The 25,076-nt window shown below is 39.4% G+C and overlaps 1 protein-coding gene across 1 annotated transcript in view; it reads left to right on the forward strand.

The window, feature by feature from the left end:
- The window catches only part of LOC101862466 (multiple PDZ domain protein), a gene marked incomplete at its 5' end in the record, with an annotated part of 41,188 nt that extends 18,525 nt beyond the window's left edge, over window positions 1-22,663 (forward strand). Inside the window, 12 exon segments of the mRNA XM_013083855.2 lie at window positions 4,663-4,764; window positions 5,116-5,190; window positions 5,761-5,899; window positions 6,326-6,474; window positions 7,090-7,173; window positions 9,116-9,340; window positions 10,361-10,477; window positions 11,473-11,617; window positions 17,517-17,686; window positions 18,603-18,714; window positions 19,414-19,513; window positions 21,284-22,663. Of these exon segments, the coding sequence (XP_012939309.1) occupies window positions 4,663-4,764; window positions 5,116-5,190; window positions 5,761-5,899; window positions 6,326-6,474; window positions 7,090-7,173; window positions 9,116-9,340; window positions 10,361-10,477; window positions 11,473-11,617; window positions 17,517-17,686; window positions 18,603-18,714; window positions 19,414-19,513; window positions 21,284-21,557 (1,692 nt within the window).
- Window positions 22,664-25,076: the final 2,413 nt, after the last annotated feature.

Consider the following 25,076-nt stretch of genomic DNA (forward strand, 5'->3'; position numbering starts at 1 on the left):
GTTTATCTTTACATCTTTACACAACAAAGACTTTCCTCCGAGAAAAGACTGGCATCTGTTACAGTCTTTCGCCCAAGAAAGGACCAACAACTCCCGTTTTGTTTTTTCCCACGCTTATGCTGGCGGTATCGATGCCAGACTGCAATTGATTCAGGAATCCCCGATGTTGCGGCCCAAGAGTTGCCCGTACGCTAATTCTGTCCCTCTTTTCTCCCCCTTCCCACCCGAAACTCTCGTCAATTGCTCTCGATGGAGCCATATTTCATCGTCCCTTCGTGCCGGAGCGGACTGTACTGTGGTCAAGGTTTGGTTGTGGTTTCTTTTTTCTTTTTTTTTTCGTGGGTGGTTGGCGGGTGCGGCTTGCTCCTTCTTTCCTATCAAACGTATTATGTCGTCCTTATCTCTCCGCCTTTTTTGTTGTGTTTGTTATTGTCTTATAATTATGACATCTAATCTTCCCTCCACCAGGGCAGTGCTACTGACTGAAGTTGTCTTTAGACTCTTCCCAAAGGGGGGATATTGACATGTTCATATGCACAGTAGAATTTTTAATGGGCTGATTTATCAATGCCATGCTCATACTGTGCCGGAACAGCATAGTGGGGAACTGTTGCTTTTTCTTTCCTCATCCTTGTTGTCGTCCTTTTCCTCTACTTCTTTTGTATGTTTGTCACTCTCTTGTGAACTGCTATTTCCGGGGTGTCTTGATAGTCGAATCAGACTTTGTGCTGTTGAGGCTACAGAGGTGAGCAGAATAATATGCCTGATTCCCCGTTTAGACTTTTCTGTTGACATCTACCCCTTGGCGCCCATATGACCTAATGCAGTTGTGAGCGCTGTAAAACTTTACTAAAACAAAACTTATCTTGGGCACTTATATGGCTAATCGTGTTGTAAGTGCCGTAAAACTTTTACTAAAGCTGAAAGTCGTTTCCTTACTTTCATACCAATGGCTTTCTCCTCCTCTTAGTCCTAGTCAGTTGGTGCGCGAGTGATAGGGAGGTTGGAGGGTGCCACTGACTGGCTCTGCACTAATTCTTTTCTTTTTCTCAGTTGTTTCTACATTATGTGTCATTCCTCCGTTGTGTCTGTCTGTCTGTCTGTCTGTGTGTCGTGCTGTGTTACTGCGCGGTAGGGCCATTACCACGTTAATGTGTTTCTCTTTACTCAGTCGGCCTACTTAGGGGGAACAGAGCCACTGTTCTCTTGCTGTTGTTTCTTCTCACCGTTCCGTTCATCGATTGCTTAAATGCGTCGGGGTGCCCCTTGAAGGCACTATTTATTTTTTTTAATATTTTTTTTTTGTTTATTTGATTTTTGTTGTTTTTTTGTTGTTGTTGTTTGTTTTTTTGTTGTTGTTTTTTTTTTTTGGGGGGGGGTATTTTTGTTTGTTGTTGTATGTTTGTTTGTTTGTTTTTGTGGGGTTTTATTGTTGTTTGATTGTTTGTTGTTGTTGTTGCTGGGGGGGGGGGGGGGGTGCCTGTCCCCATTGCAAGGTTGAACATACATTTTAGTGCTGAAAAGTTATTTTAGAGCTCCAATGGAATTAAACAGACGTCCGTCTCCGATAAGACTAGGCCAAATGGGCGGAGAACGTTAAAATTCCTCACTACAACCTACGTCTTCAGAGAACCTTGTTGGGAATTTGAACCACATCCATTCTCTCCGAAGCCCAGCGTGATGCCAACTGAGCTAATGGTGCGCCCGTTTCTTTCTGTTTCTGTTTCTGTCTGTGAATCTTACTCTTTACAGCCCTTACTATCGCGTCGATGTGCTTCTCTCACAACAAATGCCATCGATTACATAAGTGATAATGGGTGGTTGGCGGGTGCTCTGGTGTGGTTTGCTCCTTTCCTTTCAAACATCTATCATCTTTATCTCCCCCTCCTTTGTTTGTGTGTGTTACTGTCTTGTAACACCTAGCTCTAATCTTCGGCACTTATATTATGACCTATTATGTTGCAAGTGCCGTAAAACTTTTTACTAAAAACTAAACTAAAAATTAAGTGGTTGTGGTTCTCAAGGGTTCCTCGTGGGTGTTTGGCGGGTGCTCTGGTGTGGTTTGCTCCTTCTTTCCTATTAAACAACTATCGTTTTTATCTCTCCTTCTTTTTTATGTTTGTTACTCTCTTGTTACACCTCTAATCTTCGGCACCTATATGACCTTATTGTGTTGCAAAGTGCCGTAAAACTCTTACTAAAACTTTTTTTAAGGGCTCCTCCCGTGTGCTGTTTTTAGACGGCCAGAAAGTGGCGAGACAACAGCGTCTTGTCGGCTTCACGGTCCGAGAGACAAAGTGGCTGCGTTCTGTCCTTTGGGGCTACTGTGTTGTTGAGCCCCCCTTCCCCCCCCCCCCCCCCACAGCTGTTTGTTTTCGTCACTGGTTCGGCAATTTTTGTGCTACACTGATCCCCTTGTAATCCTTTCTATAGACTTAGGGGGTTTTAGTGGGTTATCGAGTCGAGATTGTTCTCCCCCTCTATTCGTGTGATCTTCTTCTTCAACCCCCGCCCCCCTGAGGGTGGGTTCAACAGTCCTCACTGTACTGTACTGTTCTGTACTGCCCGCCCGTGCGCTTGTTTCGGTCGTCCACATTCCCTTGGTGTTGTGGAACGGAACGCCCTTCTTCGCTCTGTCTTTTACATTTCTTTTGGGCAATTCCACGGTAACTGGTAGAACGTGGGTAGTTGGCGGGTGCTCTGGTGTGGTTTGCTCCTTCTTTCCTTTCGAACATCTATCGTCCTTATCTCTCCTCCTTCTTTTTTGTGTATGTTACTCTCTTATAACACATCTATTCTTTGGCACTTTTATGACCTTATACGCTTACGAAAACTTAAAAAACTGACAGGACATTTGAACTATACTTTCTTACAATAACAATGATTGCACTGTAATTCAGCATCAATTAAATTTATTTCAACTTTAAATGATCAGAACATTTGAAAGATATATAAATTAAAAGAATCATATTAAATTCAGTCATTTGAAAAAAACGTACATTATGCAAATTCTGTGTCGCGTTTACTTTCGGCAACTGACGGAACAAAATACATATATGTAATGAGGTATTTTTTCTGCCCCTTCCTTTACCGTGGAATAGCCCATTTCTGCTGTGCTTTATGTGTGACAAAACTGCGGGTGTTACATACCTCTGGTCCTTGTGTTTGAATTCTAAAAATGTGCGTGTTGTGATTTGCTCGGGCATTGTTGTAAGTGTTGTGTGTGTTCGCATATAGGAGGCTGACAATACGTGAGTTAATTCTACCAATGTCTGGGTTGTTGGAGGGCGCCACTGCTAGGTCTTATACTTGTTTTCTTTTCCTCTGTTGTTTTTTCTGTCTGTCTGTCTGTCTGTCTGTCCGTCTGTCTGTCTGTTTGTCTGTCTGTCTGTCTGTCTCTTTCTCTCTCTCTCTCTCTCTCTCTCTCTCTCTCTCTCTCTCTCTCTCTCTCTCTCCCCCTCACTCCCCCTCTCTCTCTCTCTATCTCTCTCTCTCTCTCTATCTATCTATCTATCTATCTATCTATCTATCTATCTATCTATCTATCTATCTATCTATCTATCTATCTATCTATCTATCTATCTATCTATCTATCTATCTATCTATCTATCTGTCTTGCTTTCACCCTACACTAGATGACTGTTATCGTGTCGACATGCGTCTTTTTATTGAAACAAAGCAAAGTAGAAGATATCATTTTCAGCGTTGTGGTTGTCATGTAGAAGGATAAAGCCTGCGATGTCTGACCAATGTAATGAAATGTTAAATATAAGTAAGTCTCAGTAAATAATTAGCAGATCATTGAAATCAGTTATTTAAACATTTATCACGAAACAACAGATTGTGGTTTGCATTAGTACATTCAGTGAGGCTTATTACTATAATGTATTTAATGTGTTTCCAGTGATCGACGTCTACATTTAGTGTAACTTATTCCTCGATTACCGCTTCATTTTTTAATTTTTTATTTGAGACTATTTCCAACCTTGTTATTGGACGAGTTTGGGCAAAACTGTACATTAAATACGGGGTGCAAAAGAAGAAAGAAGTGCTTCTTTTAAAACAAAATTTTCTTTTATACTCTAATTGTTGTCACATAATCTTTGAGTACAGAATGCCTCTGAGCAAATGTGCTTTCTGCTGATTCTCTTCTAAACACACTCTGTAGACAGTTTCCTACGTTTTTGCACCTACATGCACAAAATTTTGACGATAGTACCATAAGACGTCTGCTCAATCATAGTCAGTTTTCGATTAACTACTTAACAAAGAGAAGGAAAGAGAGTGGGGGGGGGGTTGTTGACCCTCTGGTGTGGTTTGCTCCTTCTTTCTTATCAAACATCTATCGGTCTTTATCTCCTCTTCTTTTTTGTGTTTGTTACTTTCTTGTAACACCTCTAATCTTCAGCTCTTATATGACCTTCTGGTGTTGCAAATGCCGTAAAACTTTTACTAAAACAAAGCAAACTATCTGGTAATACCTCTAATCTTCAATTCAGCACTTATATGACTTTATTAAATTGCAAGATGCTTAAAACCTTTGCTAGAATAAAACGAAGGAAAGACAGACAGTAAGATTTTAAAAAGCATGCAGCTATAGGAGAATAACTGAAATAATATCATGTGTAATGATGTTCTGTGTGTTCTTGTTTCCCCTCACAGTTGGGATCACAAGGCCTTGGATTTGGGATTCAGGAGGACACAAAGAACGACAGACATGGGATCTATGTCAAGAGCATAACTCAGGGGGGTATTGCTGACAAGGTAGGTCTGGTGCACTTACTGTTTTTACTACATTTGTACTAGTTCCTGTTCACAAAATGCAGTATTATGAAAGGTGAAAATACAGATATATAAGCTTCCCCTCGTAAAAACGTGAGAATTGAATTTTCGTCTTTTGTGTGGGTATAACCATTTCATCAAGATGCCAGCAAATGTCATTGTTTTATCATCTTTACTTGTTTGTATTGAATTTTTCCCAAAAATTTAACTTGTCATACGTTTTGCCAAATATATATTTTATGTGATGGATAGATAATATTATTGTTCACCTCTTTGGAAAATAATTGATTCTTCAGTTTGTTTTATCATTAAGAACATTTCACTTTTTTGCAGGACAACCAGTTGGAAGTTGGAGATGAAATCTTAGAAGTTGGAGAGAAAAGTTTATCTGGCCTGCACTATGACAAGGTTTGTTGGATTTGTAAAGGTTATCCTGTATTAGATATGCAGCTATGCAAAAAGCGTGCAACTTGAAATTCTTTTTGAAATGGAAGAATCAAATGCTGTGCAAATGTCATTGTTATTTTTTCTACATATTTAGATCTTTACTATGTACATACCAAAGAGTCATGTCGCTGGTTTTTATAACAAGTTACAAATTTATAACTTTTTCCTAATTTAATTTTCTACTGCGTGGAAAAGGAAGAATTTGCTAGTATGTTTTTAGTGTTCATATTAATTCATACTTTAGTTTCTATTTTTTAAATATTTTCGTACATCTTTTGTTTTTCATAATAATGCTTGTCACAAGTAGTTGGAAGTTGTAATGGATTAGATTGCTGCGGCTGTTGAACTTTTGTTGATCTGTTCCTGGTCTCTGAAACTGTTGAACTTGTTGGTTGATTCATTCACCAAATGACAGAGGTATTGGAAGGAACTGTTGAAATAAGTGCTTGGACATGTTTCTGAAACTATTTACTGTTTGTGTTCTATAGCAATGAAGATTTATATATACATTTATTTCTTTGCTCCCCACAGGCTATAGACATCTTGCGAGCCGCCCAGGGATCCGTGAGATTAAAAGTTCGCAAAGTGAATCAGGGAACTGTGCCGGGGTCTGCGTCTGTGGCCAACTCGGGTTCGTCTCAGAACAAAATGCAGCTGCTCAACACACTGGGTAGGTCAACGTGCGTTTACAACCGTACGAGTTAAAATGTGGTGCTTGTTTTGTGGATTCTGCAACTTTGCAACAATGTTCTCTTCGAGCCTGTTTTGGAAAGTGCCGATTGTGAGGTTTTTTCCTACAGTTTTCATGTACCAGTTAGAGGTTTTGCTGTTTCATGCAGACCTGAGTTCTATTCCGTGAAGTGGAGAACATTTTTATCAAGTATCTTGGTCTTTTTGATGGGATACTGTGTACCTCTCAGCTCGAATTGGCCCAGACAGGCAGGGTCAGAAACGCGGCTCCTGAATTATTGAAACTGTGTTAATGGGGGCATGAAAACACTTACATTTTCTGAAGAATTTTTTTTTTCATCTAGTCATGTGATGTCTTCTCCTAAATTTTGTTTTTCAACCGCCCTCGTGATGTTTTGTTTCTCAGGAGAATCCACCACTGACCCGGGAGATGCAGAAAATGACGGCGACCCTCGGACCTGTCCCATAGTCCTGGGGAAACGCACGTACATAGAGATAGAGAAGGGCAAGACAGGACTGGGACTCAGCATTGTGGGTGGTTCAGATACTCTGCTGGTGAGTCCTTGTGTTGTGGGGATTTATGTGGGGGGGGGGAGAGGAGGGGAGGAGAGGAGAGAAAGGATGGAGGGAGGAGACAAAGAGTGAAGGGGGAGAAGAGGAGAGAGGGGGGAGAGGAGAAGGAGGAGGGGAGGAGAGGGAGAGGAAAGGAAAGAGGGGGGAGGGGAGGAGAGGGGGGGGGAGAAAAGGGAGAGGAGAGGGAGGAGGTGAGGAGAGGAGAGGAAAGAGGGAGGGATGGAGGAAAGAAAGGATGGAGGGAGGAGACAAAGAGTGAAGGGGGAGGAAAGGAGAGAGGATGCAGAGAAAAGAGAAGGGAGATGGAAGGGGGAGTTGAGGAGAGATGGAAGGGGGATTTGAGGAGAGATAGAGAGGAGGGGGGGGGGGATGAGGCAGTCTGCCTGTTACATGATCATGATAGTATTGGTCAGACAGGTAAACACGTACATGTACTCTCAATCACCCTCCCTTGCTCTTCCTCCGGCTCCCCCCCCCCCCCTGCCCCTTAGTAAAACAACAATCTACTTCCTCCGGCTTCTCTCTTTTTATCTCTCAGTCATGGTAATCTTGGCCGTGTTACCGTATAACTCACTTTTCTTTTTTCCTCTTCTCCAGGGTGCCATCATCATCCACGAGGTCTATGAAGACGGAGCAGCAGCCAGAGACGGAAGACTGTGGGCTGGAGATCAAATCCTTGAAGTAATTGACAAATAAGTCATGACCTTAGTGCTTTTTTGTCGTATCTCCATTTTTTTTAATCATTAAAAATGTGACTTCTTCTTAAGCTCATTCTTTGTTATAAGTGGGTGGTTGGCGGGTGCTGTGGTGTGGTTTGCTCCTTCTTTCCTACCGAACATCTATCGTCCTGACCTCTCCTCCTTTTTTGTGTTTGTTACTCTCTTGTAACACCTCTAATCATCGGCACTTATATGACCTTATTGTGTAGCAAGTGCCGTAAAACTCTTATTAAAACTAAACTAAACTTCTTTGTTATGAACAGTTTTCACTGTTATTAAAAAAGGAGATATGACAAGAAAGCACTGAGGTCGCACAATGATGTCACATTATCATGCTCACATTGTTTAGCAAATTTTGTTACATTTATGTTGCACTTTCAAGATTCGACTTTTTAACTCCAACGTCAAGTCTGTGCTCCTCTACGGCTGCGAAACTTGGAAGACAAGGAAAACAGTACTGAATAAAGTCCAGACTTTCATCAACAGATGTATGAGGAGTATTCTAAGAATTAAGTGGCAGGATAGAATAAGAAATGAAGAGCTGTGGGAAAGGACAGGACAAAAGGATATAGAAGTAGAAATAGGACTAAGAAAGTGGCGATGGATGGGACACACCTTAAGAAAGCCCAGCGGAAACATCACAAGACAGTCACTGCAGTGGAACCCACAAGGAGCACGAGGCAGGGGTAGGCCACGGGAAACATGGAGGAGATGGGTGGGAAAGGGACATGAGAGAAATGAAGCTCACTTGGAACGAGCTTGGAAGGATGGCTCAGGACAGAGATAAATGGAAGGAGCTTGTATGTGGCCTATACCCTGCCAGAGGTGAAAGGCATTGATGATGATGATGATATTGCACTTCAAAGTTATTGATATGTACCAGGTACATGACATGATTTTAAAAGTTAGGATTCCTTCTTGTTTTGTGGCTAGTCTCGAAAGGTGCTTGAAGCTTTAAACTTTATCTTATTCTGCAGTGGCATAATTTTTTCTAGTCACATTAACAGAATGTTAGAGGTTAGGAAATTTTGGGGGTTTTTCCACTCAATTTTTTCTTTTGTTCTTATTGTTCAATTTTAGTTCATCGTGTTACTGATCCATATGTTGATACATCTGATCCAGATTAAGTCATGACAAGCAAGTACATTTGTGAGGCAGCATGGTGGAATCAGGCTCTCGTCAATTTTTGGGCATGTAGAGCAATTGGTATTATCTTAAAGCTTGTTCAATTACTTTATTTCGATGAAAAAAATATCCATTTGTCTTGAATACAAGTCGAGATATTTGCCAAAGAAGGAGGTGGGGGTCACCTGTTTTCAGAGGTAAAATTAGTGAGAAAATGGCCGCCAAAGATTAGTTATTTCCTTAGCTTAAGAGTCCGTGGTAACTGAAAATTTACATTTTTTTGTGCCTTTAATCTACGTTTTTCAGAAAAATCAACACAGAAATGAGTTCTTTAATGGGCATGAAAGGTGTTGAGCCAAAAAACAAAAATTTGATAAAAATTCACAAACCTGCGGAAAAATGCAAGTTTCTTCTTTTTGATTATTTTGACGAGAGCCTGATTCCTCCACGCTGCCTCACATTTCTCTTTATTTGTGAAAATGGGTGCATTTCTGTGGACGATAAGGATCTGTACTTGTATGTTTTTGCCTAAGTTATACTTTACCCTTTCAAAGCTATCAAAATTAGTTGATTTACAAGAGAGCTATTATGCAGAGAATAATTGAAATAAGAGTTATTACTATTGCCAGTGTTTCAATAAGTCAAAATCATTTTGACTGCTCTTTTTAAGACTCCATTTTACGTCACTTTTCAAAATGGTGTATGGTAGAGTCTTACACTAAGCATTCAAATTTCTTTTCTATTTCTTTAACTGTATTTTTATCTTGCTTTGTTTGCAGGTTAATGAGGAAGATCTTACGGAGGCAACACACAACAGAGCTCTTCAGGTCCTCCGACAAACCCCACCCATCGTCAAGATGGCTGTCTATCGTGACGAGAGTCAAGTGAGAGAGGAAGACATATTGGACGTGTTCTCCGTCGACCTGGTCAAGAGGCCGGGCAAAGGACTCGGGCTCAGCATTGTGGGAAAGAAGAACGACGTGGGAATCTACATATCAGACATTGTAAGTCATTTCGCTACCTCAGAATTACGAAGTTCAATCTGACATTTTTGGCAGTTTTGAGTTACTATGTCCATGAGGTTAGAAACCAAATGTTCTATTTGCTCTGTTAAAATCGTAAGATTATTCGGAGTCGTTATCATGATAGTCAAAGAATTGCATTGGAAAAAGCTTGACATGTTGTGAAGCTCAAACTCTTTGTGGTCATATTTCTCAAAACTGGGTACTGAGCAGATAGAACTTTCTGATTGTGAGGTGACTATTTGTTTGTATGTAGGCCTATGTTTGTATGTAGGCCTATGTTTGTATGTAGGCCTATGTTTGTATGTAGGCCTATGTTTGTATGTAGGCCTATGTTTGTGGAGACAGAGAGCACTCTGTCAGCTCAGGTCTTATCACACTGTAGCATGGAACAGATGGCCTTGAATGGACTTCCCAGCTGGGCATCTTTGAACTTTGGTTATTTTGTGGAGGTTTCAAGGCTTTCAATCCATTTGGTGCTGTCCTATTGGAATTTGATTTTAAATTCGGAGAACTGGCCTCTGAAATAAGCTAACAGTGTTGAAATGGATGTTAAACCCGAACACCTGTATCCCGTAGAGCCAACTTTAGATTCCAGAATGATGCTAACGATATATTGCTTGAGTGGTTAGTGAGTTCAGACTCGCAAATAATGAGTCAAGCATGTGGGGCTCAGATGAGTGGTCACTGGTGTGTTCCTTGAGCAAGACACAATAATCTTTGCACATAGGGTAGTGAAAAGTGGTTTTAAGGATAGGTGAATGTCTTTGACAGATGGCCATTAGATCATTAACATTTTGTTAATGGGCAGTTGTTTTACTGATACAAACAATATACATATTAGATCATTAACATTTTGTTGATGGGCAGTTGTTTTACTGAAACAAACAATGTATATTGCAGGTGTTTATTTTGGACAGGTGGCCATTAGAGTAGGTTCAACAATGTGAACACTTTGTGGATGGGCATTTGTTTTACTGATGTAAATGATGTTTATCAAAGGTGAAAGGAGGAGTTGCCGAAGCTGACGGTCGCCTCATGCAAGGAGACCAGATTCTGGCAGTCAACAGCGAAGACATGAGAAGTTCCACACAGGAGTATGCTGCAGCTGTGCTCAAGGTAACTGCTTCTGTAGCTTTACTCAGTGTCTGTGGTGTAGCAGTTTGGTTCTTTGCTATTGGAAGCAGAAGATATGAGCCCAGTTCTTGAGGAAGGAACTTCTCTCGCTTCACACCATGTTTAAGTTGTAGCTGTTAAGCTCTTTGCTTTTGGTTCCAGAAGACATGAGCTCAAGTTTTCAAGAGGGAGATAATTGATTATTACATATCTTCATCTGTTTGCTATTCCACTCTTCTGGGGTTAGCCCTCAATCATCAGGGTTGAAGCTGCCCTACCCCTTCCCATCCCCTCTCTTAAATGATCTAAATTGTGCTGATGGGAGTGTAAAACATTTCAGTCAGTCACCATATGTTTCACGGCGCGATGGAATCAGGTGCTCCTCAACTTTTTAGCATACGTAGTTATTAGTATTGTCTTATAGCTTGTTCATTTGTCTTGCACTTAACGAAAAAAAATACCCATTTATCTTGAATAAAAGTCTAGTTATTTGTAATTGAAGGAGTAGGGGTGGCTTGGTCTCAGAGGTATAATTAGCGAGGAAATGACTGCCAATGTTACGTGACTTCTAAAGCTTGAGAGGTCTTGAATACTGGAAATTTACTTTTTTTGTAGCTATGAAATCCACACATAAATATGTTCTTAAATGAGCATAAAAGGTCTTGAACCAACAAAAAGAAATTTTTAAAAAATTTGGCGAGTGGCCAGAAAATGCTGGTTTCTTTGATTTCATTATTTTGACGAGTGCCTGATTTCACCACGCTGCCTCACATATATCATTTTAAAAGTGACAAATGACGGAATCTTACTCTGAGCAATAGAATTTTATTTTGAAAAAAAAACCAAATTCACTAGATCTACTCCCGTTCTTCAGCGCTTTAGTTCAAAATTCTTTCCAGAGAATATTTACATGTTATTTGACGAGGGATTTACCTTCAGACAGACCTGCTCACAGATTCAGTGACTGACTGACTGACATTTTTCCATGTTCTCTGCAGACCCTAATGGGCAAAGTGAACCTGACCGTGGGCCGCCTCAAGGCTGGCTCAAAGGCTTCCTCCAGGAAAAACTCCAACCACGGAACTTCCCTGAAGAAGTCAGACTCTTCCGTCAGTAACAAATCAAAAGGCAGACATTCCAAAAGTATGTGAACGGTTGTGTTGTCATTATGTCTTGATACGTATGTATGTACATGTTTTGGTTTTCATCCACTTATACTCGCCCTGTCTCCATTTCTGCTTAGTGTACATTATATCGTGTCACCCTCTGGTCTCTTTATTCAAGACTTATGTGCAGGTGTTTGTCTGAAAAGCAGTCCGTTTTCTGCCATGTTGTGTTCATGTATTCTGTGGGCAACTACCATTGTTTCTTAGTGGGATTTGAGACACTATTTGGTCAAGAAAAAAAGTTGGGAAAAAGTTTGGGCTTTGAAACCTTCCGTTATCCTTTGTCTTTGATTGCTCTGTTTTCTGGCGTAGCAGTCGAGTCTTACTTTGGAGTGTAGTGCCTTGCTAGACTTACGGTCTTTGCGCCACTCGTGTCCGTACAGTAGTCTGTGAGATTTTTGTTTATGCCCCCCAAAAATGTCCCCTGATTGTAGAAAAATATTCTATCCAGTAGTGGAAGTCTGTGAATTCCTCGTACTGTGGTAATAAAACCTTGTGGGTGAATGTGTTTTCTCTGAACTTAGCACGAGTAGGCATCGGTTTGCTGCTGTTCTGGCAATGAAACAAAATAAGTCATGCTGTTGCGGAGGCTCCTGGTGTTTAAATTGAAGACAGAATTTGTATAGATAACTTTGTATAGATGTTTTGTGCATTGTGGAGATAGCATCTCTAATGAATCATTATCGGCATTGAGTGTAATCGCAGTTGCTACTCATTGGGAATGAAACCCGAATTGTTTTGACTGCTTTTTTTGTATCCTAAAGTGTGAAGTTTCACATATCCAAGTGACTTACTACACGTTTCTTTATGGTTTCATGCTTCACTTTTTTTTCTCATAATATGCTCATTGTGTTCTTTTGAAGTCTTAACTATTGATGCACATGTTCAGTTTTTCAAAATGATTTTTCTGATATTACCTGCACAGAATCCTTTGGTCCCTCTGCATATTTATGTAATTAATCACTTTTATTTCGTTACTAGTTTCTTCAATACTGTTTTCAAAGTTTATTTACATTCACTGCATTGTGACATGCGTCCTAAGCAAAGAAGTAGATGAGCCATTACAATAGCATTTTGCGCTTTTTATGAATTATCATTTATACCTCCATACATTTATACCCCCATACTCACCGTACTTATTGTCCCTCTCCAAAAAATGTTTCTTCTTTGAACAAGTTTTTTTTGGGGGGGTTCTAGATTTAGTTTTCACCAAGGGCTATTAATAGTGACTTTTCATCAAGGAATTTAGTACAAAACATCGTAACAGAACGAATTGTTTTATAGCTAAGGCTTCAAATTATTTATTTTGTCCCATGTCTTACCAGTCTTCTGTTGTTCGCCTATTTGTTCTCTTTAATGTGTATATAATAATGTCCAATACATTTATAACTCTCATGAACATTACTAGTCGAGGGGAATGGAATCTTCTGTTGATGTAGTGACCTCGGATGATGGACGGATGCTAGGACATTGATAGATTTGTTGGGGGGGGGGGGGGGGTTCAAAAGAGATTATTCAAAATTCTGCTGCTCTTCATCGTTATAGATCATTTCTTATAATTCAATTTATTATATTATTTTAGAGGAGTGACTGTTCTTTTGTCCGCTACAAGAAAAGAAGTAACTTCAAACTTTTCTGTTGTACTCAGAATTGAAAAGATATACAGTTGTCCTTAACTAGCACCTTTCGGGTTGTGTGTTATATTAATTAATTGAAGGGGGTAAGGTTGGTTTTTATGATATATTTTTAATGGGGGGGTTTTCTGTAAAAGAGATGGGGAAAGAGTGTGGCTAGGCTTTGCTTACAATCTCTTCCTAATATTGGTAGCAGTGTGTTGTTGATGGAAGCCTCATGAAAAGTTTCCTTCCAGAAAAGCTATAGAATTGTCTGCAATAACATTACCAACATAGATACAATATGTTTTAATAATAAGTCAATCGTCACCATTGTCCCCTCATTACCTCCCTTTGTTCTGAGTGTCTCGACGAGCACATTCACACGTGTCTCTGTGCTACTTGCTCACTCTCCCCTCATCTTTGTCTTTGTGTGTGTGTCTGTGTGTGTGTTTGTGTGTGTGTGTGTGGATAGGTCACCCTCATTTGTAGCATTGTATGATATGTATCCCTTAGTTTCTATTTCTCTTTCCTTTTTCTCTCACAGGTATACCATCTTCCAAAAGCTACTAAACCCTCTGGCATTTCATAGAGCTCTTTTAGATTTAGACAGAAACATATGTCAAGCAGGAAAAAAAATACATATAATGTTCAAATGTCTGCCCGCACATCATCATCAACCTTTTTGTCTATAGGGTTCACTGAAATAACAGCCAGCTCATGTGTAGTGTGTACATTCATCTATAGATCAGCTCAGTCAGCTGAAGCTGAAATGGCTTAATTACGTGTGACCATGTGCTATGCCCCACTCCTCTATCCCCCACATTGACTAACTATACTAGATCTATAAATAGTAAGTCAATGATGCCCCACAACCCCACCCCCCACCCCACACTGGAACGTCACACTGCACACGTACTCCCCTCACCACAAGTGGGTGGTGTCCAGGGCTCCTATTTTGTTGTTCCCACTGCAAAGATTGTGATCTGATCAATAGCAGTAATGTTAACTTAGTGATATCCTGTAGACCATTGCATTCTGTGGGAAAATGTTGATACTATGTACTGTATGAATACTGGTCTATGACAGCAGAAATGTTTCTAGATTCTCATGTGAAGTGTTGCCAATAAAAATGTTCATATATATCTCAGTGGCGAGACTGAAAATGAAGGCTGTGAATAAAAAGTAGTGTGATCTCATAAATGCCGGACTCCACTGCTCTAGAGGGCTTGGGTTCTTTGCTTTTTGCAATACGAATTTTTCCCTTGGCAAATGTGTGTGTGTGTGTGTGTGCGCGTGTGTGCGTGTGTATGAGTGCGTGCAAAACAAAGACAAATATTTACTCCTGTTTTGTGCTTTCCGCTCACACATCAAACACTTTCCTTAAATTCTTGAAATGAGAATGGGTGGGCACGATCAGTTGAACACATTTAAAACAAATAGACGGCGTAGTTTCGTTTTCAAAACAAAAGAAAAAAAACGTACCAAAAACGAAGAAGCACTTTGAAATGGCCAGAGTGGTGAATTCATGAAACCAATTTGAATATGAGGTTGGTTCACAAGTCTTTCTTTACGCTACATCTATGGTTTTGTTCTAGTTTGCATTTTTTTTTTCCTTCACGCATCATCTTTTTTTTTTTCGTCTTTGATTTTGACATTTGGTCTTCATGTCGTGCTGTGGAATGTTCACCAAATAATCAGGTTCCTTCTGTGGCCGTGTAGTTTTCCTTGCATTTGTCTGTTTGTGTCAGTGTAAGTGGCCTTTGATGATGCATGATTCTTCACATTTTCTCCCTGTTTGCTGACAACTTCAGACCTGTTTCTGTGCTGAACGGTGCATTTTGGTTTGCCATGGTGTTTCATGTAGAAACATGCCTGAGGCCTGATGGAATTTGAATTTTTGTTTAATGATTTCTTCCTCCACCTCCACTACCCCCCCTCCCCCTCCCTTCCCCACTCAGGGCTGACTTGATTTCTAGATTTTTTTTCTTCTTGATTCACTCAGTGAAGTGCTTGCCTGTCCTTCCTTCTATTCTGTCTGTGTTCAGTGATTTCACTCTGTGGAGCGCATGTTCGATGCACCAGATAGAATGTCTGTTCATACTGGTCTTGGTTTTTTAGTTTCATTCTGTTTGGCCTCTGTTCCAATTTGTAGTTTATTTAGTTTGGTTGTATTTTTTTTCATTGGCATGCCTCTGAAATAACGTAGTAGAGACTGACTCAGAAAGATAGCTTAGTCATGCGCATGTTTTGCCATTTAATGAACTGATGATGATTCTCTTCAATTTTTTTTTTTTTAGTTTCAACGAAGCTCATTTAATACATGGTGTTTCATTTCTATGTTGCTATGGTTTCGCTTACTTTTTTAATTTTTTTTAGCTGTTGGAATTGCCCTTTTTTAATCTGCGCAGGTGTTCCACGTGCTGTAGATGGTTCCCCGTGAACAAAATGTTGCTCACTGCATGACAGCCGGGGTTACTTAGTAAGGGAAACCACGAAAGACTGAGACATTGAATACAAAGTTACATTTCATTTGCTTATTTTATATTTTAGTAACAACTCCGTTGGTGGTGTTGTACTCAGCAGAATTGCAAACACTCCACAATGCTTGCACTGATACATGCATGCGTCAAAAATCAGAGCAGTATGTCTTTGGTTGATTGTGATGTTGATTATGACTGCTCAGAGCTTTGCATGCCAGTAGAATCCACATTTTGCCACCATTGATAATTTTTCTCTTCCACATTGGGGTTATGTCTCTGTGTACTGAAGCAAGGAAGTTATAGGCAGTGTCTTGTGCCAGTTGCTTTGTTGATAATTATGTTGTTGTTGAGACTTGGGTAGACAAGCTGCTTGTAGTTCTAAGACGTATGGCTTTTCTTTCTCTCTGCTTCTTCTCATCCCTTCTTCTTCCTCCTTTTTCTGTTTTTGTCTCCTGGTGTCTGAGTCGCAAGGCTCTTATGTACAGGCTGTAGGAGGGCACCACTGGTAGGTCCTACTGATCTTTTCTTTCCCTCTACTGCGTTTGTTTCGTCTCTCTGTCTTACTCTTTCCCTTCACTTAATGACCATTATCGTGCAGATGTGCTTCTCTTTACTCAAACAAACGAAACAGAGGGCTCATCATTGACTTCCTGTTTTAGAAAAATGTGACTCGCTGTGTGACAGCCAGAGCTACTCAGTGAAGGAAACTATGAGATAGGAACACTCAATACAAAGTTACATTCGCTGATTTTAGGCTATATTGTGTAACAACTCACTTTTACGATTTCATAATGTTACAGTTAGGCTCTTTATGGTTGCTTGCAAAAGACTAGAGTTTGATTTACGTGTGGGCAAGTCTGGTTATGGAGTATCTCAGTCCTTGTGCCAGACTGCTGTGTCCTACTCTGCCTGGATGGGCTCAGACATAAAGGTTTGAAGCAACCCGCCCCCTGAATTATCTAAATTGTGTGTGGGGGTGTAGAATGTTTACCACCATTTACCATTAATCAAAGCCAGGTAGGGTGTTGTTTCATCTTATTTCATGGGGCTAAATTAGACTCGGAAGGTCTCAAATTGGCGTAGTTGTTCCCGTGATCCGTCAATAAAATCACTCAGTTTAGTGTCTCATCATGAGGCTCAGCCTGACAGCTTTCTTTTGTTGTTGGGAAGTTTTTTGAAATATAATTTCACACAAAATAGTTTCCATTATCACAAGTTGAGAAAAATAGTATTTTGTTCGCAAGTCATATACACTGGCTAAGTTTGCTACCTTTAGTTTCAGGGTAACAAAACAGTTTTAAGCAGCATTTCTCAAAAACCTGGGAGGGGTGGATGGTGGAAGGGGCCTTAAGGTCACATTTTGTCACCAATCCTCAGAACTATATGCTCAAAGCTCAAATTATTTATTAAGAATTTTGCAGGATGCAACAATACCTTTTAAAATGCCGGCTACTCATCCACTATAGGGGTGATATAAGGTGTGGCTGTCATTGTCATAAGCAGTGACAAACTATCCATTTCAAAGAAGTGTTTGATAATTTATTGTCATGATGTAGACCAATAATTTGGAAGTCAATGGACCCTAGAATGTTGAAAGGGAGAATTCGTTGTTGTTGTGAGGTCAATAAAACTTGTCTCTGTCACATTGTGAGCCTCAGAATTGCTTGAAATTCAATCTGGCAATTGAGGTACATATGTTAATGAGACACTGAATTGGTTTCATCTAAGTTTCTCTCAATTTCTCTTTCATCTCTGATATTTCTCTTGGTGAATCGTGCAGATGCAAGTGAAGATGCAAGCCATTTGAGAATAGTGGACTTGGAGCAAGACGTGTCCGGTTCATTTGGTCTGAGTATAGCGGGCGGTGTCAACAGTCCTATCGGAGATGCCCCAGTCATCATCGCGTCGATGAACCCGACAGGACCTGCAGCCATCTCACAGAAATTGAGGGTAAGGATGGATGGCCGTTACTCGAATTGACCCAGTGTGTATGATCAGATCGGATCGGGTCAGGAAATGGGGTTGTTCAGGACATACCATATCAAATAGACCTCTGCATTTCTTCGTCCAATTTGACTAGGTAGTTCTATACAGGCATACCGTTTTTTCGGCTATCGAAAGGTCTGACATCAAATGACCTCTTGATTGGCTGTTAGACATGTTTTTCATCAATTGCATGCAATTGTGACCAAGAAAATCATGACCTTATCAAATTGGGCCAAAATGATAGTGTTTGCCTCTCTATGACAGAAAATCTGGTTGCCTTCAAATGTATCAAAGCATGTCAAATAGAGATTTGACGAAACATTTTGAGAGATTTGACAAAACTTTCTGCAGCATGCACTGAGTATATGGTTCTATCTTTTTACAAATGCACTGAGAGGGGAATATATATATGATCCTGTGTAATCTGTTGCTTTGTACATTAATGGTTGGCAAACTTATTCTTTTTATTGATTGTCAAACTTTGCTAGACGGCTTCAAATAGGTCTTCCAACAGAATAATATATCAACAACAGAAGCTACCCACATAGCGGCCATAGCCCTTGACCAAATATTGCACCTCCCCTCAACATCTAACAGTACAAGAGGAAGGATAAAGTAAAGCAATGAGTCATAAATGTTTGTTTCAAGTTAGCACAGGTCTCTGGCAGGGATATTTCATTTCAAATGTGTTAGTATGTGTGTTTATATTATGAGTTGTCTTATTCAGGGTTCATCAAAGAACTTTTTCAATTTTCTTAACTTTTTCATGTCTTTCAAGTCACAAGTTTTTTCCTTTTAAATGAAGCTAAGTAATTACCTTAAAGCCATTCTTTGGAATAAGTCTCTATGACTAAATCAATTTTGTTAATTTTATGACCAGGTCGGTGACAAGATCCTGAGCGTCAACGGAGTGTCCACCGATGGCTGGTCACATGACCAGGTGGTCAGTAGCCTTAGAGCCTCCAAGAAGATCACACTACACGTCATGCAAGGTGAGAGCGCTGACAGGCGGTTGGCTTGGCTTTATTGCTAGTGTTGTTTTCTCACTTTACCAAAACTCTTTTTTTGCTTTATCTTGCAACTTCCCTACGCTAGAATTACAAACTTTTTTCTGACATTCTTGGCCATTTTCAGTTACTAAGACTATACGGTCAAAAACCAAATGTTCCATCTCCTCTTTCAAAATGCTAGATTATTCGGAGTTGTTATCAAGATATTCAGAGATTTACATTTGAAAAAGCTTGATATGTTATAAAACTCTAAATATTTAACGTCAAATTTATCAAGACAAGGTACAGAGCAGATAGAACTTTGTAGGCCCTAATTCTAAGTTAGCGACGTATCTAATTTTGTGGAAGTTCTTGATGGATTTCATTGCGGAGGAAAGTATGGGGTTCCAATTTGGTTTGGGAACCAGATATTTGAGTGATACTGCACCTGTGTACTGTATATTATTTTAGGGTTCTCTCTGCTATAATTATTCATAGAAGGTCTTGAATTTTCATTGTGTTTTAACTTACAAAATAGGCTTTCTAGTCAAACATGGATATTTATTCATGTTATAAATGTGAAGCTAAATTTTATGCAGGGTGTTCAAAGACAAATTCTTTGTCATTTTAAAAGACCTAGGTGAAAGTTTTTCACTATAATTAAGTTACTAAGTTTACTGATGATGTAATGTCCCTCTAAAGGTGAAGCAGTGTCCATCAGCGGTCAGAGGTCCCGACAAGTCAGCGGTGATATGTCGGACATGACCCTGAAGGATGTCAACATTGAGATGGACGATGATGGGTAAGTGTCTTTGTTCTCTCTACTGTTACTGGCTGCACATCATGCCTTTGTTCAAGCAAAGACAGTGAATCGTAAGACAGAATACTTTCCATTGTAAAATTGGCATCTTCATTTCAGGAGCAGATGATTTTTGAGAATTTTTCTAGTTCTTAACCTGCCCAAGTTATATGTTGAGAAAAGCTAACAGTAACAGCAATTCTATGGAGCTCCCAAAAAAGATGCATTCAAGATTTGTAAAAATGAGGGGTTCCAAAATCCCTTTTTAGATTTTCCTGTTAAAGAGAATAACTAGTTTGCTTTTCAATGAGATCCCACAACTCTTCACCTTCCTTCAAAGGGTATTTTTTTAGATGTATGAGTATTAATCATACAGTATAACTAGTTACTCTTTTCTTGGTTTTGGGGTGGGGGGAATGGTTTGTTAGCTATACAATAATATGTATGTAGTCTTACACTTCACAATCTTAAGTTTGACTCCATGTGTATATTGTTTCATGTCCACTCCAATGTGAAACTTTTCAAGTGCAACACTATGTCTGTGCTATTGATGTTGGTATTGACGGTTGTGTCTGTCTATGTCGATTTCTCTCTCTATCTCTGCGTCCACTGTATACTGTTGTCTTTCACCTTTACCACACTAGGCCTTATTTGTTGAAAGCACTTTAGGTCAGTTTTAGTACAGGATTTTAACCCTACATATGATGAAATTTAACAAGCTTAGATGTTTTGCTGAGTTTTACGACATAAAGTCCTACTCACAAAAAAACATCAGCTGGCATCAATTTTAAACCCATGGAGAAGTTTTGAGTAAATTCAGGTACTCTTTTTTTATAGGCATTTTTTTAATCTCTCAGCACTGTGGGCACTTAAAGCACTGAGACTCAGTCTTAGTCCCTTTTAAAGTTTGTTGAATTTTCCCTGTAAAATGTCAGAAGTCCAGTTGCTTCACCATAATACATGTACATGTATACCAAACTTAATTAACTGTAAATGAGAATATTACTTTTGAAATACACAAAAAGAAGCACATTCTGCTGAAGGTCCTTTTGATTACTCAATGTTTAATTCTATTTATTCATACCAAACCGACATCTTACAGCCATGGTTTGAAATCTTAGAGTAGTAAGAAATGAGACAATCGAGAAATGTCACGCTGTCCATGTGTAGTGCTACAAGGCTCTGTGTGTGTGTATGGAAAATATCTCAGTCTACACTTTCGCTTTTTTTTAAATGTGTACGTCTTGTCTGTAAAAATGTCTGTGTCTCTCTTGTGTTCACTCGGAGCATACATGGTAATGTTTGTCTCCTGCACTCTATTGTCCAGACGAAACTCTTTCATGTGACAGTTCTGTGTTCAATCATTTGCTTCTTCATGTGTCTTGTTGCAATGCTCTTTTCTCATGTTTCAGGGATGGGCATTTTCTAGAGTTTTCTTCAGTTGAAAGTACATTTTTTATTTCAGAGGAAAAGGAAACTGAAAATTTGCTCTGGGATTTTGTTTTGCAATTTGAATTTAGGCACTAGATGTAAGGCTTTTGGTATCAAATTTCAGCTTGTTTAGTTTTTAAATTTTTTTGGTTTTGTTCTGCCCATCCCTGAATGATAAACAAGATTCTTCTTCTTTGTCTCATCACTCTGAACTCTGAGAATGTCGAGGACTGTATACTGGAAAGGGTAGGCATTTTACTGACATTTTTTTTAAAAAGTCAAGTTATTGATAATGCTGAATGTGTTTCTTGTCTCCCTCCCCCGACTCCCTCGGACGTGCAGCCAGCCTCCTCAGTTCAAAACCATCATGCTGAATAAAGGCCCGGAGGGTTTAGGTTTCTCGATAGTAGGCGGCCACGGGAGCCCGCATGGAGATCTGCCGATCTATGTGAAGACAGTTTTCAACAAGGGGGCTGCTGCCGATGAGGGCTCGCTGTCCCGGGGAGACCAGATCCTCTCGGTTAATGGGCAGTCGCTGGAGGGGTACACGCACGAAGAGGCTGTTAACATTCTCAAGAACGCGCAAGGCATTGTCACCTTAGGCATCTTGTCTTGACGCTCTTAATGAATTGCTTCTGTAGTGTTGTCTCGTCTCACATGCACTGTGTCTATGGTCTCAGCACGGTTACAAGTCAGTCGGTTTTTTAGAATTATAATTTATAAGGTCTCTTTGCTGCTTTCTTTTTAATATAAGAAATTCTATTGTCTTGAAAAATGTCAAGATTATTTTATTTTAGTAAAACGCTTTTCATTAAACACTTTTGTCCCTTAAAAAAACAAATTTGGTGTGAAGTTATCTTTTCGTTTGAAAGGTGAAGAGTAAACAACAAAGCTCAGTCAAAGGGACAATGTCATCAATCCGAATGAAAAGCGTACAGATTTTAAGCAAACTTCTTTTCATGCCTTGTTGCAAGACATATTTTAAAAATAATTTTAGTTTATGATCTGCAGGATGCCTAGGGGAAGTAATATTTTTTTAGATCAGTTTCCTAAGCACTGTTCCTCGACCGATCAGTGGATCCTAGACACAGTGCCTGTCTGACTCTGTGTTGGCTACTGACTGTTGACTTGACCTGCTGCTGCCTACTTTTGATTACCGTGTGTTTACCCTGATCATTACTGGACACAAGACATGCAAACTTTAGACAACAATGGACTCAATACTTTATGAATTCAGAATAGTCTCATTAAAACTCCTTGTGTACTGCAGACTTTGTTGAACGTTTAGCACTAATCTTTGGGTGCGAGGCATGGAACCAGTGAACCACTCATATGTTGAACTTTTTGATTTGGAACAAGTCACTTTTACTTTATTGTCACCTGTAGGGAGACATTTGTGACACAATTTCCCATTTTGAATCATCTTTTTTTACAGCTTGCAGTGGTTCTCAAAAGTCATATATGGACGTATCTATTGCTTGTGACTTCACAGACATTAAGCTACGCAAGCAAAGTTATTGAAAAAGTCTTAAAGTTTTTGAAGGGAAATTATTTGTACCCCGTTTGTCAACCATCAGCTGTAATGATTCATACCAGATCAACATGAGAAATCTTCACTGACGATGACTCAAAGTGCCACAATGACTCAGACAAGCAATTTTGTGTTTCAACATAGTTAGAACTGGACCACAGCAGGATAATCTTTGCTTATCAATGTACAATTTTCCTCCTATAGCAATTGATACAACAGCACTGCAGATTTATATCCACAATCTGATTTATGGTTGTAAGCAATAAAGTGCTGAGAAAGCTTTTGTCTCTTCAAATTCACAACTGGAATTAGTTAGAAAATAAGTTATTCAATCTGCAATATTTTAGCACAAACATATATAATAATGATAAGCCCATTGACCATCAAAACAACCTGGAAGCTTTTACTTTTATATAATATATTATACTTGTAAAGACTTCCAACTGTATGACCGAGCTGTGCATGAGCTGAGGAGATGTGACAGAACAATCTTGCCAATGTCACCATGAGTGTGGTCTGGACTTTTCCCAGACAGGGGCTTATTGTCATTCAAACATCAATCATGACAGATCTCTGCCTTTTTTGCAATTGAAACTGTGTCTGGTATGGCTTGCCGCCTGTCTTAATAAGGTATGTGTCACTAGGGTGTGTTACACAACAGAATGGGAGAAAAAATTCACTCAAGATTAAATTAAGTTTCCCTATGACAAAAAGTAAAAGTCAGGAAGTCCATTATTTCTATTCTTTTCAGTCCCAACCCCCCTCCCCCTTTTTAGTTTACTCTGCTCCCCTCCCCTTGTTTTGAGGAACAGGTTTGGGAGAGAAGAGAAAAGATGTTTGGTTTTTATCAGAGACCATATGTGAGGCATCATGGTGAAATCACACGCTCGTCAAAATAATGAAATCCGAGAAATCGTAATTTTTTTGCCAGTTTCAGATTTTTTTTCAAATTTTTGTTTTTTGGCTTAACACCTTGTGTGTCCATCCAAAACACTTCTATGTGTGGATTTTATGGAAAAACTTTCATCAAAGGCACAGAAAACGTAAATTTGCAGTTTCCAAGGGCTGTTAAAGCTATAGAAGTCACCAAACTTTGGCGGACATTTTCTTGCTAAATTTACTTCAGAAACCAGGCAACCCACCTCCTTCAATGGCTACTACCTCGATTTCTATTCAAGACAAATGGATATTCTTTTCATCGAAAACAAGGAAAATGAACAATGTTTAAGTTGATACCAATAACTCCCTAGACCCAAAAATTGACGAACGCCTGATTCCACCGCGTCGTGACACATATAGTAACAAGAGAACTTCTGTTCTGTCAGCTGTCAATAATGCATTGCCTCTTAGTGACATATGCCTCATTCTGAGGGGAAGCGAGAAATAGTGTGGCACGGCCTCTGGTGGATGCTATGACTGTTTGTATTTTTACACGGTCTTCGTGCAATATGTTGCAAATGAGAATCACATTTTTAGTGTATGAACATCCATATCTGTATGAAACTTTTGAGACATTTATTGTTCTGATGCTTGATACTGTATCATTCAGGATGAGTGACGATATCAGTCTAAAGTGGGGTTCACACGATAAGTGGAATGCTGTGATCACATTTTTATTGTTCTCGCTCGGTACTTGTAATTTCACTCTTTTTTGTAGCCTTTTTCTTTTTTGTTATGGAACATTCCAGTTTCATGTTTCTAATGGGCTGAGCAGTGGAGTACAAAAGAAGAATGCAAACAAGTCAGATACTAGGAGGCAAGTTTGTCTCTTCGGTACTGGGATTTTGTATTTTGTACCGCCGTTACTGCCCTTAAATCATCTGGCAAGCTGAACACCGTGCTTGCATACTTTGAGTCCAGTCTGTGTAAAAAGGAACTGGAAAGTTGTATTGTTATTCTCCTCACTTTGAAAGAAAAAGCAACCTTCATCGGTTTAAGTCTCAGACCTACTCTTATATATATATTATATGGATCTTTTTAGTTCTGTAAAGAAGTTTTGGCCACACACAGAAGCATGCATGGGTTCATTGAGATTGTTTGGGGATCTGCATCAAGCAAGTAAAGGACTCGCTGCTATGGAAACTGTTTTTTAATGCATTACTCTGATTTTCCAATCATATTCTCTTCCAAGTGTACTGTATACTAAAATCTCTTTGATATATTTGAGAAATCTACTATTTTCTGTTATCTTTTACCATGCTTTTTTTGTATAGATAAGGGTACAACTGTGGATTGTATCTTTCTTATGAATAAGATGCACAGCTAATTTCAGAATTGTTTACTGTCCTTGTTTGTACATTTTGTAGTGCAGCAAGCTTTAATGATTCTCTTGTGAAAATTTGGGCTTTGGAGGATATTGATTTTCTTTTTTTTTATTTTCTTTTTTTTTTGGGGGGGGGGGGGAGGGGGTTTGAAGGAAGAGAAGCTATTAAAATCATATTCTTTCAAATAGCTAGGATTTTTTTTTCTTAAGATTTGTCTCTAACTGCAGTAAAAATATCTTCTTGTCTCCCCCTCTCACTTGAAGTATCAATAAAAATCTTTTAAAGTTTCTAGATTAAAAAAAGGTAAGTGACAGTATGTTGGGGGGGGGGGGGGTGTCAG

This window comes from Aplysia californica, unplaced genomic scaffold (assembly GCF_000002075.1).
Source record: "Aplysia californica isolate F4 #8 unplaced genomic scaffold, AplCal3.0 scaffold00012, whole genome shotgun sequence".
NCBI lineage: Eukaryota > Metazoa > Mollusca > Gastropoda > Aplysiida > Aplysiidae > Aplysia > Aplysia californica.